Here is a 17,615-nt window from a genome sequence, read left to right as displayed (position 1 = left end):
CCGCGGGACTTCAACAGTGTGAGGTTGTTTTCCTCCAGTAGGATTGGGTCAAAGGCACCAATGTAGGCCCGTTTATGTATGTTAGCGTATTCCGGACTTAGTTCCAATGTTGAGGTTAGCCCAATGTAGATTGTATGTTTCCGGACTTCGGTCTTATGTCGGGGCAAGCCCGAGGAATGTTTGGATGCTTGATGTCTTCGTGATTCTTTCATGTGTTTGTTTATATGTTCCGGACTTCGTTCCGATGCCGAGGCAAGCCCGAGGAATGTTTAGCTTAAATGTTATGTGTTATGTGTTCTGGACTTCGGTCCGATGCTGGGGCAAGCTCGAGGAATGTTTAGCTTATATATTATGTGTTATGTGTTATGGGCTTCGGTCTGATGTCAGGGAAATCCCGAGGAATGTTTATATGTTCATGTTATATGCTTGTTGATATGTTATATGTATACCGGACTTCGGTCCGATGTCGGGCGGGGCCCGATGTAGTGGGTAAAGACCAATAGATGTTATTATGTGATTATGTGTATGCTATGTGGTACTTTGGGGAGCTCACTAATCTTTGTGTTTACAATTTTTAGTTTTGGTTTCAGGTACTTCTGCTAGCCAGGGGAAGAGCTCGAGATGATTGCGGTGCACAAACCATTTGTTCAGTCTGGGATGTTTAGACTCTGATATTTGAACATGTGATTTTGATACAGTATTTTGATATGATGTTTTGGGATACATGACTTATGATTTTTATTATAATGTTTGATGAATTATGTTTTTTCTTAAATGATTTAAAACGAAATTTTTAGACCGTATTTTTGGGATGTTTCAATTATACATTTAAATTTGAATTTCACATTGTAATCCCTCTAATTCAGCTTCAATTTTAAATTCCAATTTCACAGTCCTTGTAAACGTCTCCTTAATTAAACAGAATCCTATAAATCTCGGTCAATTCACTTCTTAAAATTTCAGTTACGATTCCTTCATCTTCGTTTCTCCCAATCCCTAAACCGCCTCTGCCACAACTATACTCCATTCACACAGTTGACAACGACTACTACATATTTATAGCACAAAATTCATAATTTTAGTGTGCATGCTGAATTTTTTTCTTCGATTTATGTGTATAGACTCACTTTAATTTCATCTCTTTGTATAACTCATTTCTCACAACTCTCTCACTTTCTATTCTAACGGAGACAAGATTGAAGTCAATTTGATTTTTTGTAGGTGAATGGTTATAGTGAATCCAATTGAAGGTTTCGATTTTTGCATATGCGAATTGTTAGAGAGAATCTGGTTGAAGGTGTTTCGTTTTTATGTTAAAATCCGTGTGAAGGTTCTAAGTGATTGAGGAGTGGGTGAGATCATTCCCATGTCATACTTTTCTCACTCTCTCCCTCATTAACATCTGTGTTGCTAATAAATATAGTTGTTAATCGTTTTTTATTTGGTTGGTTCAAAAGGGTGGGTAGTGTGGATCCCCAAAGCCGGTAAGTTCTCTTACATAATTCTATAATACCCATAACATGTTTGATGAAATGCTCCAAATTACTCAAATTGCATTTTGTTTGAGAACATCTTTATGAATTTTGAGATGTACGACTATTATGTCCCTTCATTTCATCTTCTGAAAAATAGTGATTTCACATAAAGTAATAAACCTCTACCCAGGTAGGTACGTTTCCACTTTAATTATCATTTGTGTTTGAGAACCTAATGTTTTTTGTATTCTTCTTCAGGTTACGTACAAAATACGAGTTTATAATTTTATTAGTGGGTTAATAGAACATGCACTCCAAGTTCGGTGAAATGTCTCACGTTTTTTACGCAAGTGCAATCATCTTTATCAGCCTTGAAATGATTGTTTGGTTCAGGATTGTGACCTAAGAAGCTAGGACCAGTAAGTTTATGTTTTGTAAATTCTAAATTATATATATCCACTCTTAATATATACTAAATTCAGTAGTGAAAGTAATTTTTCATATAATGCCTCGCTGATGATAGAAAAAGTTTGCAATACCAAACAGGAAGTGTAAACTCAAACCATTTGAAATTGAAGGATTCCTTGATAATACTATTAAATATTGTAGCTATAAAGAAACTTAATATGGCTTTAAAATAAAAGTAAGTTGAATCTTTTATAGCATTGAACTTTCAGTTTCAATAAGAATAGCAATTCCTTGATGTCTTTCGGATTATCAATCTAATTTCAATATACAATACTATCACACTCCAAATTTTTTCCCATTATCACAACCTTAAAGGTTATCGATTCTTATGATTATCAAGTAATATAATAATATTAGAAAATAAAAACTTTTTTTGTTATAAAAGTCTTATGAGGGTTTAAAGTAATTTGAAATGCTAATCACATTCTAAAACATGATAACTAAGAAAGATTGACATAACCATTTTATTGATGAATTTATAGAATTTATTCCACTAAAACATACATATAAACGAGCAAAGTTAGCCAAAATATTAATTTACAATCTAAATATTATTTGCTTATTTTATTATTTATACATATAAATTTGAACATAGATTTGAATATTATTGTTTATTTATTTATGCTAAATCATTTATTATATATATTTTTTATGTGATTATTAAATTCCGGATAATAATCTTAATGATTGACCCTATTATGTTAGGCTTTATAGGATTGATATTACAATTGCTGATGATACCTGTAGCAGCTACCGGATTAATGTAGAAAGATTGTTTATTAGACTTTATTTATCAATTTATAATGAAGTAGATAATAGTTGCTAGAATTTTGGTTCTATTCGATTTACTTCTAGCTACATAATGATGTTCAATTTTGATTTATCTCCTATTACATTATTTTGGTAATTATTTATTTCAGTTTTTATTCAAACAAACCGCAATAGCAAAGAAGTGATTAGGACATGAACATATTTGATTCTACTGATCTTTTAATGTAATTGACTAATTGAAAATTTAATAATTTATTGTAAGTTTTGTTTTAACGAACTTCATTGCTTGAGTTTCACGATCAATTTTTAATTTAAGTGTGACATTTTATCAACTGAGATGCCAGTTTGGTCGCACCATACTTAATTAGTGCATATAACATTTGCATTTTATATTGCAAAATTTAATCAACAATTTTGCAACCCAAAATGCGACAACTATGCATAGCATCCCATCATGTTGGGTCAATATGTTTCTATTGTCTTTTAAATTTGCATTTGAAAAAAACATTTTTCTTAGAAAACTTATTTTTCCAAAAAGAAAGGATGCTTAATTTGATAAACATGTATTTGACGTCTCTCTCGCTCTCTCTAAACCTTATTTATATATAACTTGTAGTTATTTTGGTTGGACTTGAATTACATACTAAAAGGACTATCTCATGCTTATATTATGGTAATCATACATTAAATAAGATTTGTGCACTTTTAGTCGGATTACTAATACATATGGTCAATTTCGGATGAGATGGCAGGGGTTTGGACAATTCAAAGCAAAAAGTTATAATCATTTTATTGTTACTGACTTATGTCAGGTAGTATGAATTAACTTGGAAAAAAGATTGTAATTTATATCATTATGAGACTAAATGTTATATATAAAAAGTAATAAATAAAACTCAACACGTTTTGACTAATGTTTTGTTGTCATGCATCCTTGTTAATGCTACTTGGTTTTCTTTAAGCTTAGGGTAATTGTTCTATACTTAAAAGCTACTTAGACAGATGCAATCTAGGGGTAATTTGGGAAACTCAACAAAACAAGGGGGATTCTTTGGTAGTGAAATCACAACATTGGTATTTTACTTTGAAAGTACAATACTATAATTTGGTATCATTTTTATTTTTTATTTTTATTTTTTAAGTTTTTTTTTTTTTTTTTTTAACATTATATGTGAATATTTAAGTTATAAGGAACATTTTTGTTATTTTGTGTATTTGTAGAATATTAGTTTCCATGATGACATTTAATATTGTTAGCATTCCACTTTCAGTTTTACATGCAAGATAAATTTTGAAAGTATAGTGCTATAATATGAAAAAGTGAAAGTGGAATGCTAAAATAATTTAAATGTTATCACAGAAACTAATATACTGGTAATACATAATTACATAAGCAGTCCTTATAAATTAAAATTTTACATATGAGGTCCCTAAGAAATAAGTTACAAATACAGATAGAAAAAATGGTCTTTTTTATTTAAAAATTGCTATAACTTTATTAAATGTGACCACGGTTATACAATTCTACTTTTGTTTATTGGTAAATCATAGCCACATACACACTCAAATAGACAGGTCACTGTTATAGCAAGAAATAAAACCTACTTTAATTATTTTTAAACGTAACATGTAAGATATCGTGTTTCAAAGTGCATGGCTATAATAAGGAAAATTGAAAGCGGAATGCTAACAATACAAATAAAAAAAATCAACCGTGTAGCACACGAGTTATAACCTAATATTAGTAATATATCAAGAATACAAGTTTTTAATATAGCTTAAAGACACATTATAGAAAAAAAAAAAAAAAAAAAAAAAAAAAAAAAAAAAAAAACATAATTCATTTCATATTATAAATAGTAAATTAAGGTGCAACATAAGACAACAAACAATCACTTATTGGTTAGTTCATGATTTGAAAGGTTTGTTTTCTTACATTTGCTTGCAGTATCCACCTATTAACCATGTTGCCATATGTTTATTCAATTTAATTTTGCAATTGGTCATTTCAACATTTGTAATTTGTCATTTCTTACATCCAAATTATTCGGTCACCGTGAGAAACAACACAAATACTAAACAGGAACATGCATCCAAGCAAACTAACAAATTTTGAAATTGAAATGTTGGATGGTCCAAGTTTGTAGAAGAATCATCACAAGAAATGCTTGGCCCCTTGGAACAATTGGGATTTCAAAATAAAACCCCACATAATGGAAAATTGATATGTTAAGCCAGGTAAATCACAAAATCAAGATATTATTACTTGTTTGAAACTAAAAAATAATTAGTATCACTATAACCGATGAAGACCAATAGGAACCTAGAAGATGATATGTTTACCGTTCATTCTATTCTTATTACCGTTCATGCTTTTGCAGTTTACAATGTGCATCAACTCAAGCTTGTCATAGAAAACTGGTAATACTTGTATTTTTCTTATTTATGATTCTTATTCCTATCTATTGTTTAGGTTTGACAAAAATGGTGGCATTGGCAGTGGCGGCAGCGGTGGTGGCCACCGCGGTCGCAAGGGCTTTGGCCGCTGCGGTGGCTCTTATGGCGGTGGCGGCCGCCGCAGTAGCGGTAAGAGATTGTTTTTTATCTTAAATGTTTGATCCTTGTTTCATATCAATTAACCTTATTTTAACCACTGAAGTCACCAAGAAATTATTTTTTGATCATGCTCTACCGCTCAGGAGAGCTGAGGTGGGAGACACTGTTGCACCACGAGCAGGGGTGCACAATGGCAAACATGGGAGGGTTATCGGTATCGAAGAGGGTAAAATGCATGTCGAACTATAGAGTGGGAGGAAGCCAGTATTGAGTTACAAGTGCTTAAATTTTTGTTGCTTATTATAGAACTATGCCTTCTTATTACATAGTTAAAATAATATTGGTCCTCAGTTTCTGCAGATAGCAAGTCGACTACTTTAGAGATCAATAAGAAAAAGCTGAAGGGCGGATACTTGTTTTTGTTTAATTTTTATGTTAAGGTCTTTATCTTACTTATGATTTGTTCTTTTGTTTAGTGGTGGTAGCACTTGTGGTAGCGAGGTTAAACGCCGCCGTGGTGGTCCCGGTGATGGAGGTGGAGGCCATGATGATCATAGTGGTTTCAGTGGCGGGGATGTCAAACGTTCCAAGGTTCTCTAATAATGTAGAATTTTGAGAAAAGAATTAGTTTTCATCAAATTGAGATCTAGTACTTTTTATATTTGTTTGTGTTCTTAATCATATTATACCCTAAACTTAGATTGTCGTTTTCTATGATCCCTAAAACAATCTCATTTTTACCATTTGAATTTTGCCAAAAATCCCTTTTGACCAAAATTTCCTCATTTTATTCAATTTTTACTTACAAAATACTTATATTGCACCATTTTTTATATGATGTCAAAACTTAGAAAACAGCTTCTAAATTATAAGCTATTTTTGTCTTATAAAAAATAGGTTAAAAAAATATTTTTATAACACAAAAATAACTTATAATTTAGAAGTCGTTTTCTAAATTTTGGTATCATATAAAAAATGATGCAAAATAAGCATTTTGTAAGTAAAAATTGAATAAAATAAGAAAATTTTGGTCAAAAAGGGATTTTTGGCAAAATTCAAAATGGTAAAAATGGGATTGTTTTAGGATCATAGAAAACCACAATCTAAATTTAAGGTATAATATGATTAAGAACACAAACAAATAAAAAAAAAGTACTAGATCTCACTTTGATCAAAACTAATTCTTTTCTCCAAATTCTACATTATTAGTGAAGCTTGCGAAGTTTGGCATTTCCTCCACTGAAACCACCATGATCATCATGGCCTCCACCTCCATCACCAGGACCACCACGGTGGCATTTAACCTTGGTACCACAAGTGCTGCCAACACTAAACAAAAGAACAAATCATAAGTAAGATAAAAACCTTAACATAAAAATTAAACAAAAACAAGTACCTGCCCTTTGGCTTTTTCTTAATGATCTCCAAAGCAGTGGACTTGCTATCTATAAAAATTGTGAGCCAATATTCTTTTAACTATGTAATAAGAATGCATAGTTCTATAATAAACAAAAAAAAAAATTTAAACGCTTGCAACTCAATATTGGCTTCCTCCCACTCTGTAGTTCGACATGCATTTTACCCCCCTTCGATATTGATAACCCTCCGATGTTTGCCTTTGTGCAGCCCCACTCGTGGTGCAACAATGTCTCCCACCTCAGCTCTCCCAAGCGGTAGAGCATAATCAGCAAATAATTTCTCAGTGACTTCAGCGGTTAAAGCAATGTTAGTTTGATATGAAGCAAAGATCAAACATTTAAGGAAAAAAACAATCTCTTACCGCTACTACGGCGTCCGCCACCACCATAAGAGCCACCGCAGCGGTCACCACCACGGCCAGAGCCTTTGCCACCACCACCGTTGCCGCCACTACCACTGACACCACGATGGTCACCACCGTTGTCGCCACTGCCACTTCCACCGCGGTGACCACCACTACTACCACGGTGGTCACCACCACTGCCACTTCCACCGCGGTGGCCACCACCACTGCCACTGCAACCTTTATTGCCACCATTGTTGTCAAACCTAAACAATAGATAGGAATAAGAATCATAACCAATGTAAGAATCATAAATAAGAAAAAAACAAGTATCACCAGTGTTCTGTGACAAGCTTGAGTTGCTGCACATTGTAAACTGCAAAAGCATGAACGGTAATAAGAATTACTTTTGGAAGTAATTCAACTATTTTGGTTCGATTTCATTTCCCCTCTTTTGGATTAATTTTGAGTTTTGATTTCCGAGATTTGTCATTCACATTCCTCCACTTTTCATCACTCGCACATGACATCAAAAGCAGTATATAATAGTTTTGATATAAAAAATTATGATATTAACACTTCAGGAGATTTCTTAACACTATGCCAAAATTTAAAAAAATATCAAGTCATTTGCCATTTATTGCATTTTAACCGTTTAGAATAATTATAAACTAGTGTTATACCCGTCCGGTGGACATGTTGAACAATATAAAAACAAATCATTTGAATACCAATCTGTACCGTATAAAAGTAATTTAGTAATAATTTTAAAAAAATTAAACTTTTTCCATGCAAGTGCGAGTGAGGGGACTGTTTATTTTAGTTTTGAGAAATTATCCGATTTTAGTTTGAGATATCCTCCATTGTGAGAAAAATATGTGAAAGCAATGCATATCATAAAGTTAAAAATAGAAATAGTTGTAATTTAGTTACCTTTAATACCAACAACTTGTTGTCAAACTTAAAATTAAATTCATTAGAATCTCCAAAGCACTTTTAATAGTTATAATGAAAAGTAGGTATTTTGTCAAGATGAAGACTGTTAATTGTGATACATTGAAATTATGAACACTTACATTTATACCATTTATAGATAAGCAGATAATGGTCCTTTAACTTTATCCAATTTAAAAAAAAAAAAAAAAAAAAAAAAAAAAAAAAAAAAAAAAACACACACACATTTCCTTTCACCAAAAACCTTGAAACATCTTGCCAAAATCTTCGAAAAACGACCCTTGCAAATATTGTCCTGGACATAGAGATTTTGCAGAAAGACAGATGGTTTTTTCTGATTCTTTGAAGGAAAAATGAACTATAATGTGGTTTTGTGTGAAAAAAGGAAATGTAAATTTGTATGTTATGTTCAAAAACTGAGACCAAATTACCATTAGGGACGACCTTATAGATCTAAATCTTAGCATTTTTCTTTGAGAAATTGATTGTTGCAATTGCTACACCAGATAAACACGAAATTAAATCTTCATAAATAGAAGTGAAAAAATATCGAACACCTGAACGTTGTTGTCTTAAAATGAAATTACCATTTCAATTTTTATCAAGTAATAAGAAGTTAAAAATCAAAATTATCACTTTGGTATTAGTTATTAAAGTAGAAAATCATAACAATCTCAAAACAAAACCTATTAACCTTTAAGAATTTCTATCCAAGCCAGAAGCTAAAATTGGAACTTAAATCAAGACAGGGAAAATGTTGATATTCGAATGGTGTGAAGAGAGAAATCGATGGGAAGTATATGAATTATAGAGGAAATTTCAGACCAAAAAGAAGCATTAGTAGGTAGAATTAGGGAATACCTGAAGAGAAGTCAGCCATTGATGACGACCATGGAGATATAGGAGGCGCAACAGGAGATAGAGCTCGTAATATGAAGAAGTGAAATTAGGGTTCAAGCCCTTATCTTCAATCTTCAATTTTCAGTAAGCAAGGTCGGTTGTCTGCCTGAGATTATATAGTCGCCTATGGTAACCGCTTAGACAGTTTAGAAGAACGAAGAAGTGCGAACGTGGAGAAGAAAGGTGTTTTCTGTGGAGCTAGGAATCCAGTACAGTATACGGAAACTGGTTGATTTCTAGCAATAGTGTGTTGCAGTTCTTCAATAAAACCGATTTTCAGTTCTTGAAGGAAACCAATTGAATGGTTGGGGAAGGAGACAACCGACCGACTGTGAACGTGGAGAGAAGGAGGAGGAATCATGGGGACGACGGCGGAAGGGCAGAAACCTGCTGAGACTAAACGGACAGTTTTAGACTCACCCTCAACGATAGTAAATAGTATAAAGAATAGACAAAATTGCAAAAATGGTCCCTGTGGTATGCAAAATTTTGGGGTTTTAGTCCAAACAGTGACTTTTTTGGTTTCGTAGTCCTTTTGGAGTGGTTTGTATGTGAAAATGGTCCCTCCAAAAACTGAAATGACTATAATACCCTTGGGGTATTTATTTTTCATTTTTCTTTCATTATTCTTAAATTTTAATATTTATTTATTTATTTTAACAATTAAAAAAATAAAAAAGGGCCTCTCTCTCTCTCTCTCACACACACACACACACACACATGCTGATGACCATTAACGCTTCTTCTCTTAAACCCAGCATCAAAATACTCCCTTTTCTTCAATCAAATTATTCCCCATATGCGATATCACACATGTATGCTCCTCTAATAACTCGATTTTAACAACATCATCTTTACTGGGTATCTTGGTAAATATTAGGATCGGCTGGATCTAGTATCCTGTATGTGAATTCATCATACTATTCTTCACCACAACCACCACCACCACTAATATTACATCACCACAACAGGAAACGAACACCTGAAACTTGAAATAATGTCTGGAACAATCAAGAAAACTTAATTATGAAATCTAACATGAGAATAGTTCCTTTAATAAAAACTACAAAAAACCCACCTGCTCTAACCCATAATATAGACTTTTGCCAATGCTTCGTTATATGCTTTAGTGTCATACCCACTTGCAGAAAACTAGAGCACAACTACCATATTTGAAGATGAACCGGATATATAAATCATAACAAATTAAAAGGGGCGACGGTGCAAGTCTCTAAGGAGACGAAGGGGCGAGAGTCCCTACCCGGATCTAAACTGAAACAAAATTTACCAGAGGAGTCTCTAACACTGCTATAAGCGGTGGCGCTGCTTGGTAGTTTTCAGATCTGTTTTGCACAAAAAAATGAGGAGGTGTTACCTGAGATCGACGGAGAAGTAAAGAAGGGCGAATGAGGGTTTCTTCTGAGTCGAAACGGGTGAAGATAGGGAGGGACCCGACAGTACTCGCCGGCTCTTCTTCTCCGGCAAACAAGGCTTACAGAGCTATTGTGATCGAGGCCTGTTTTCAGTGGACTTAATGATCGATCAAAGGGTGTTTAGGTTTGCTATTTAACACACGAGAGGAGGGGCTGGATAGGTTGATTAGAGGCAGCAGCCTCCGGTCTCTGTGTTTGGTTTCTCCAGTGGTCACAAGAGAGAGAGAGAGAGAGAGAAGGGCCCAAATTAATTATTTATTTTCTTTTTCATTTTAATTAAATAGAAAAAACATAAAAAAAATATACCAGAAGGGCATTACAGTCATTTCAACTTTACAAGGGACCAAATCTACGTATAAACATAGCCAAAAGGACCACCAATCCAAAAAAAGTCGTAGTTTGGACTAAACCCCCAAAAAAATGCATACCACAGGGACCATTTTTGCAGTTTTGTCTAAAGAATAATATAAAGTGGCTTAAGTTTAGTGTGTAAGCGAACCGAGCTATTTCTGAATTATTCGGGATCGACTCGTTAAAAGTTCGGCTCGAGATCGAATTAAACGAGCTTGAGCCGAGCTCGAACCTAAACATGAGGCTCATTTATTAAACGAGCTCGAGCCGAGCTTCAATTAATGGGCTCGCGAGCCAAAACGAGCATATATATATATATATATATATATATATACACACACACACACATAGAAGCTCGTTTAGGCTCGATTAGGCTTGCGAGCCCACTAAATTGTTCATGAGCCGAGCTCGAGCTTCATTTTAAGGCTCGAATCAAGCTCGAGCTCGAGCTTCCTCAAAATTAAACGAGCCAAGTTCGAGCTTGGTCAGACTTGGGCTAGGCTCAGCTCGTTTACACCCTTAGCCGAATCATACAGACAAACCCCGACTGCTAGATGCCAGATCCCCGAACTATCAAACATCAAAACAACACCCAATTAACAATTGGGTGCCAATGCATAACCATAAATCCATACTTGGGGTCAAAGACTATTTTACCCCTAACCTAGCTTGGTCCAAGACCAAGACCCAAACTCAAACTTTGGAGGCCCAAAAGCTAAATAATCAATCAATGCCTAATTATGACCCAATTTTCCAAATTGGGCCCAAACCCCTTACATGGGACTTACCTTAAAGCCCATTCAATTTTCCTAGTCCATACACTTGCTCTCAGATGACCCAACAAGAACCCAAACACCTAAGCCCAAAACAAAGGCCCAACTCAAAACCCAAACACAATTAGGGTTTCACATAAAATGACGATTAGGGTTAAGTAAGAACACTTAACCCATTAAGGACTTAATTTGTTAAGCTCATCACTCCACTAGGTCAATCATACAACGTGGTCGAGCATAACTCATAATTCCAGTTTAATGGTCCAAAATGCGTGTACTTGCAGGTCTAAAGCAAAAGTCTCCAAGATTAGGCTTTTCTAAACCCTAATTAGGGTTTCCAACCTAAACACCTGCCAATTAGGTCCAAAGGTTATGTTTTAGGCTGATTAGAGTTTCACCAAGTCAGGCACCACCCACAAGTCAGGCACCACCCACTTCCACCTCGGGCAGTGGTGGCCGACGGCGGTAGCCACCACCTCACGGTGGTGATGGTGGGTTTTCTTTGATTTTTCTCTGGACAAGAACACCCATACAACATTTTATCTAAAAGGAAATACGCGTACACACACACACACACCATATGACAGACACAGCCACCTACACACGTGACCGGTAGTGGTAGAAAAACATTAAAGGCGGTAGCCACCATGGTGGTCCTCTTCACTAATCCGGCCAACAAAACTCCCACACACATGCATCTAACACAATACATGTGACAACTGTCAATTTCTGGTTAAGTCAAAGTCAAATAAAGTCAACAAGTCAAACTGGTCAACCCAACTAACCCTTGTATACTAGGGCTTATGTTAGGTAATTACTATACAACTCGATATTCTAATGAGAAATTATAAATTGAAAAGTACGTACATCTAGATTTCCTTAACCTAAAATTGTGGTAAGTAACGAACCAAACCAATAAAACAATGTTGCATACTCATCGGGAGTGTGTAAGATCCTTAAACATGGCTTAACGGGGTTTATAGACCTTGCATTGCGAAGCCGGACACTCACAAATGTCACACACGAAACCTCTCTCAATCGTTTTCACTTTATCTCTCTCTATTTTGGAATCTCTCCCAAATCTCTCTAAGTATGTGAAATCTCTCCCAAATCTCTCTTTGTATGAGAAATCTCTCCAAGAATGTGAAATCTCTCTAAGTATGCGGAATCTCTCCCAAATCTCTCTCCATAAGTGAAATCTCTCCAAGAATGTGGAATCTCTCCCAAATCTCTCTTTGAATGAGAAATCTCTCCAAGTATGTCAAATCTCTCCCAAATCTCTCTCCATAAGTGAAAGCTCTCCAAGAATGTGGAATCTCTCCTAAATCTCTCTCTGAATGAGAAATCTCTCCAAGTATGTCAAATCTCTCCCAAATCTCTCCAAGAATGTGAAATCTCTCCAAGAATGTGGAATCTCTCCCAAAACCTCTCTTAAAAACCTCTTTCGAGTTTTATAATCATTTGAGCCATCCCGACACTTAACCGGGTCAAAAACCGCTTAAAATGGAGTTAGAATGGAGAAAATACCCTAAAAGACCCGAAATCCCCTTTATAGGGCCGAAGCCTCTTAGGGCCGGACCCTCTTGGACCGGAAGCAGCCAGGACCGAAGCCCCAGGGTGTAGCCGCAACAAGCTGACCGCAGCCAGCGAGCCGCAGCAAGCCGACCGCAGCCAGCGAGCCGCAGCAAGCCCGGAGCCGCAGCCGTCAAGCCCGCAGCCATCTCGCCTTCGGTCTTCCTTCGGACGTAATCGCCTGTGGTAGCAGCTCGGACCGCAGCCTCCCTCCTCCCTCGAATCGACACCAGCAGCCCCAGTTACTCTGGTTCTAGGTTGCTGATGACCGCAACCTTGCTGAGAACTTCAGATTTCACCCTTTTTCACCCGATTTTCGACCCCAACTTCGTTTTAAGTCCGTTTTTCATCATTTTAACGCGGGATTTTCTCCAAAAATCATATTTTAACATATAAGATCCTAAATATTCATAATATAAACATATTTTTATGAAAATATTTATTTAAGAATAAAATCCATTAAGGGAAATCATGAGGTGGAGTGTGGATCTTGTCATAATATTTGACACAAACAACCACCTCATGCCCATTCCTTTGACTAGCCATTGTACTCCCCACCACTCCTAGTCACCTCATGGTACTTCTTACTCATTTCCCAGCAAACCCATGTTCAAAGAGCTGGGAAATCCTCTTTCACTCTTCATTTCTCTCATCTCTCTCTCATTTCCACCCAAGGAACAAACACCTTTTCTCTCAAGCTTTCTCCCTCAAATTCGAGATTCAAGGCTGATAATCAAGTTTTCTTACACTCTTGGTAAGTATAATTCATCCTCCTTGTGTTAATTACACTTCCCTTTACTCATATCATAGAATGCTTATTCAAATTCCATCAATTTGGTGTTAGATTCTCGTAAATCTCTAGGCATCTTCAAGTGTTCTTGAGTTGAACACTTCTCACCTCCAACACTCATCTACTGAAACCACTCAAGGTGAGTTCATACCCCTACATTTTCATGTTTTCTTAAGTTTTTAGGTGTGTGTGTGTGTGGGGGGGATACAAGTTAAAACACTAAGAACATAACTAAACTTTTCTAACAGCTTTCATCGGAAAAGTTGGACTCCATTTACGGACTGTTTTGGACAACTTAAACATTTTAGTTTTCAAAACTGTTTTACGTGCAAGTAGTTCCATTTCTTAGCTTTAAAATGACTACTTTCACATCTCCACACAATTTTTCTACGATTTATGGTGATTTTTACAAAACTGTCTATCATTTCAACCATCAATCCGGATCAGTCTGTGATTATGGACTTTTTCACATAAGTTGGAGGTCATTAAAATTCATAATAAAAATTATGAACAAACTAGACTCATTTCCCAAACTCTCAGAATTCACGGATTTCGATTCGGACCTTTGATGATTTTTCTATAAATTTTCTAAGAACAGTAAATCAAAATGTTAACAACAGAAAAATGCTATCAATTTCATTTCACCTTGTAACATGTTGAGCAAGGTGTATATCTTTATGTGAAAATATGTTCTTACAAATAGATGACACTTTTTCTTAGTATATAGTCATACATCAGAATACAAATAGATTTTTACCTACAAAAGTGTGGTAATTAATTAGTTGTTATAATGCATGTTGCTTCACTTTAGTAAAAGGTATATATACATATCGGCAAACAAAAGGGTTTTTACCTTCACAAATATAGTAGTTCAACATAGTAAACAAAGTTTTAAATATTACATTTAAACGTTCTTGATAAACTATAATAGGTATAGTTTATGTTTCCATTAACACACCAAACACATTTCGGAAAGTCTTATTCCCACAGAAAAAGGTTCTACACTCACGCACACCACACATAAACTTGTTAACTCAGGTTGTGAGACATTCTCTCCCCGTACGTCCGAGTACGGGATCCAAATTCCTGTAAGTTATATCCAAAATCTCTTGTAGGGAGAGCGTGATAATTGTGTATAGATCTATATTGGGGTTGACATCCCACACCTCGCTGCTAGCTATAGCCGGACCGGCAGGTCTGCGAGTGACAAGAGTCATAGGATCAGGCCGTCTGAAAGACGTTGTGCAGGTTACCTCTAGTCATAGTATGGTTATAGCGACTCACATAGGGAGCTAACAACACATAAATTTTACGGGACTTTTATAAATCAAAAGGGGTTTTATGTTGATTTAAAATCACTTTTTATATCAATAAGTATGAATATTATTGTACACTTTCGGTCTTGGTATTTAAGACTACACATCATTCATTACGGGACTTTGCTTCAAATCAAAAAGGGTTTTATGCCGATTTAAAACCACTTTTATATCTTTAAGTATGACAAATACTTGTTATTTCTCGGTCCTGGGATTTAGGACCACATAACTTTTATAAAGAAAATATTGGATTTTCTGGATACATACTCTATCACTTTTACAAGGAAAACGATTTACTTCTCTAACGATATCTCTTATGAACTCACCAACCTTTGTGTTGACACTTTTTTTCAAACAATTTGTATTCTCAGGAAATCAATGAAACAGGAAAACCAACAACATTTTGAGGATGGGACGTTGAATCGTCAAACAGTTCATTTTGTCATCATAATGTAATTGATTTGTAACATGTAAACATATACATTGGTGTAACTTTTTCAATTATATTTATGATGGTTGTATTTACTTTGAGCACTATTATACTCGTTGTTGTGATACTATACATGAAGTCCTCCACCTCCGGACATTTCCGCCATCCTTGGTTTGGGGGTGTGACAATACAACAACAACATACACACCCGATTTGCGAAACATGAACACAGACACCCCTTAACGATGGCATGCAGTGGACCGAGCAAATGACAGCCACACACAACAACCGCTTGGAGCGGCGGTGGGGAAAATAGTGTGACAACAGAAGGAGATGGAGAAAAGAAAAGGTGAGAAACCCCCCATCAGAACAGCAGCAACGACACCCACGGGTTGCTTCTTCCGATCGACTATAGCCACGACGCCCCAATGGTAGCCTTTGTCTTCAACGGCAGTGGTTGCAGCGATGGTGCAAGGCGGCGATGAGGGAGTTGGAGGGTCGCCGAATGTATGTAGTGATAAGGGTGGCAGCGGCTGGATAGAGATTAGGGTTAGGGTTAGTCATTTTAAGGCGTTTACGTGATGAGGGGAAGGATGTGACAGCCCGAAATTTTCTATCTTGTACAGTCAAACACATCATTTAGCACAAATTGGAGTCCGTTTGAGCGTTCTGAGCCTTGTACACTTAAAGCATAAGTGTCGGGGTTTATCTGCTGAAGTTATAGCTCAAAGAACCAGCCTTAAACACCTTTACAAGGAGTTCGCAGCCACCACATGGGATTTTACGGTCGTAAACTCCATGTAGGCCGTAAACTCCTCCTATATGATGAAGTCTTGACCATTAGTTCACTTCTTTCTTTCCCTTGGCTGAAATCCTCTCAAGTATCATCCCGATCTTCGTCCCCGGTCTTCAAAACTCGTAAGTTTCTTGCCCTAACTAGTTGATATCTTACATGAACTAGTGATCTTACATGATTTCATCCGTGAAATCATTCCATTTGTGTAGATCTTCAAGTTTCACCAAGAACACACACTAGTGTTCTTGGCCAAAACCGACCATTCAAGCTCCTAGATCGTAAGTACTCTTGTTCTAACTCGTTGTACACAAGGTTTAACATGTTTAGAGCTTAGAAATCACAAAGAAACACAAGATCAAAGGAGTTTACGGCCAAGACATGTTCTTGGGCGGTAGACCCCTATAAGTGGGGCAAATGGCACCCTAGTCCGTTACCAAGCCTTGGAACTTAGTCTAGAACCATACCCCATTGAACTAGGGACTTCAAGCAACGAAATGGTACTTCATACCATGAGTTTACGGCTATAAACTCATAGGGAAGTGGTCCCCAGGCCGTAAACACATGTAAAGGTCATTCTTGGACCTTAAACTCACCTAGCCTCTTGTTTAAGCCTTCGAACACTTAACCACATAAGACATATTGACTTTAAGCCTCAAATGGAGACCCATTAGAGAGTTTACGGCCAGGACTAAACTCCCCTGGGCCATAAACTCCATTAAGTATGGTCCATTGACCATAAACTCACTTACAATGCCTTGCAATCCTTTGTTGCAACCCAATGGCCTCCTAACACTTTGACTAAAGTGTTTTCCACGCATTAGAATTTTTATAATTGTCTAATTAGTGTTATAATCACTAATTGTATATATACATATGTCTTTATATGTTATTAGGATCATTATGTGTGTTTAAGTCTTCACTTAACACCAAGCACTTGTCCGACACTTCCATACGATCCACTCACTGCAGGTGAGTTCATACCCCTTAATTAACCTTTTAAATGTTTATAAATGCTTTTATGGGGGGGGAGTACAAGTTGAATCATGCTAGTTATTATATCAATCATATGTGATTAATAACTAGCATACAAATGGATTTACTATACTTTTAGCTGTTTTACCAAACAGATTACTTCAAATGACTTTCTCAAACGTTTTTACATGTTAAAAATCTTTATCAAACTATCTTACATAGTGTATGTTTCCTTTCAAACTCTGTTACAATTGTGTTTCAAACAAAGGTATTCTTATACTTAAAACTGTCTTATC

General features: G+C 35.9%; 1 protein-coding gene across 2 annotated transcripts; it reads right to left on the bottom strand.

Annotated features, from left to right (window-relative positions):
• Positions 1–4,955: 4,955 nt before the first annotated feature.
• Positions 4,956–9,306, bottom strand: LOC145086774 (uncharacterized). 2 transcript variants are annotated; one of them, XR_013700629.1, is made up of 5 exons: positions 8,848–9,306; positions 7,369–7,408; positions 7,051–7,298; positions 6,667–6,976; positions 4,956–6,599 (listed from the first exon to the last, which is right to left on the bottom strand). XR_013700629.1 is itself a non-coding variant. In XM_079024614.1 (4 exons), exons 1-4 carry the CDS (start codon positions 8,864–8,866, stop codon positions 6,849–6,851), a joined length of 435 nt encoding a protein of 144 aa, XP_078880740.1. In that variant the 5' UTR covers positions 8,867–9,306; the 3' UTR covers positions 4,956–6,848. The 2 variants fall into 2 exon arrangements, 1 of the variants encoding a protein (XP_078880740.1); XM_079024614.1 differs by having other exon boundaries at positions 4,956–6,976.
• Between the last annotated feature and the right edge of the window lie 8,309 nt (positions 9,307–17,615).

This window comes from Lactuca serriola, chromosome 2 (assembly GCF_051521515.1).
Source record: "Lactuca serriola cultivar US96UC23 chromosome 2, Lser_US96UC23_V15, whole genome shotgun sequence".
Lineage (NCBI taxonomy): Eukaryota > Viridiplantae > Streptophyta > Magnoliopsida > Asterales > Asteraceae > Lactuca > Lactuca serriola.
The sequence above is the reverse complement of the archived record's forward strand: the minus strand, read 5'-3'. Positions and strand labels throughout refer to the sequence as shown.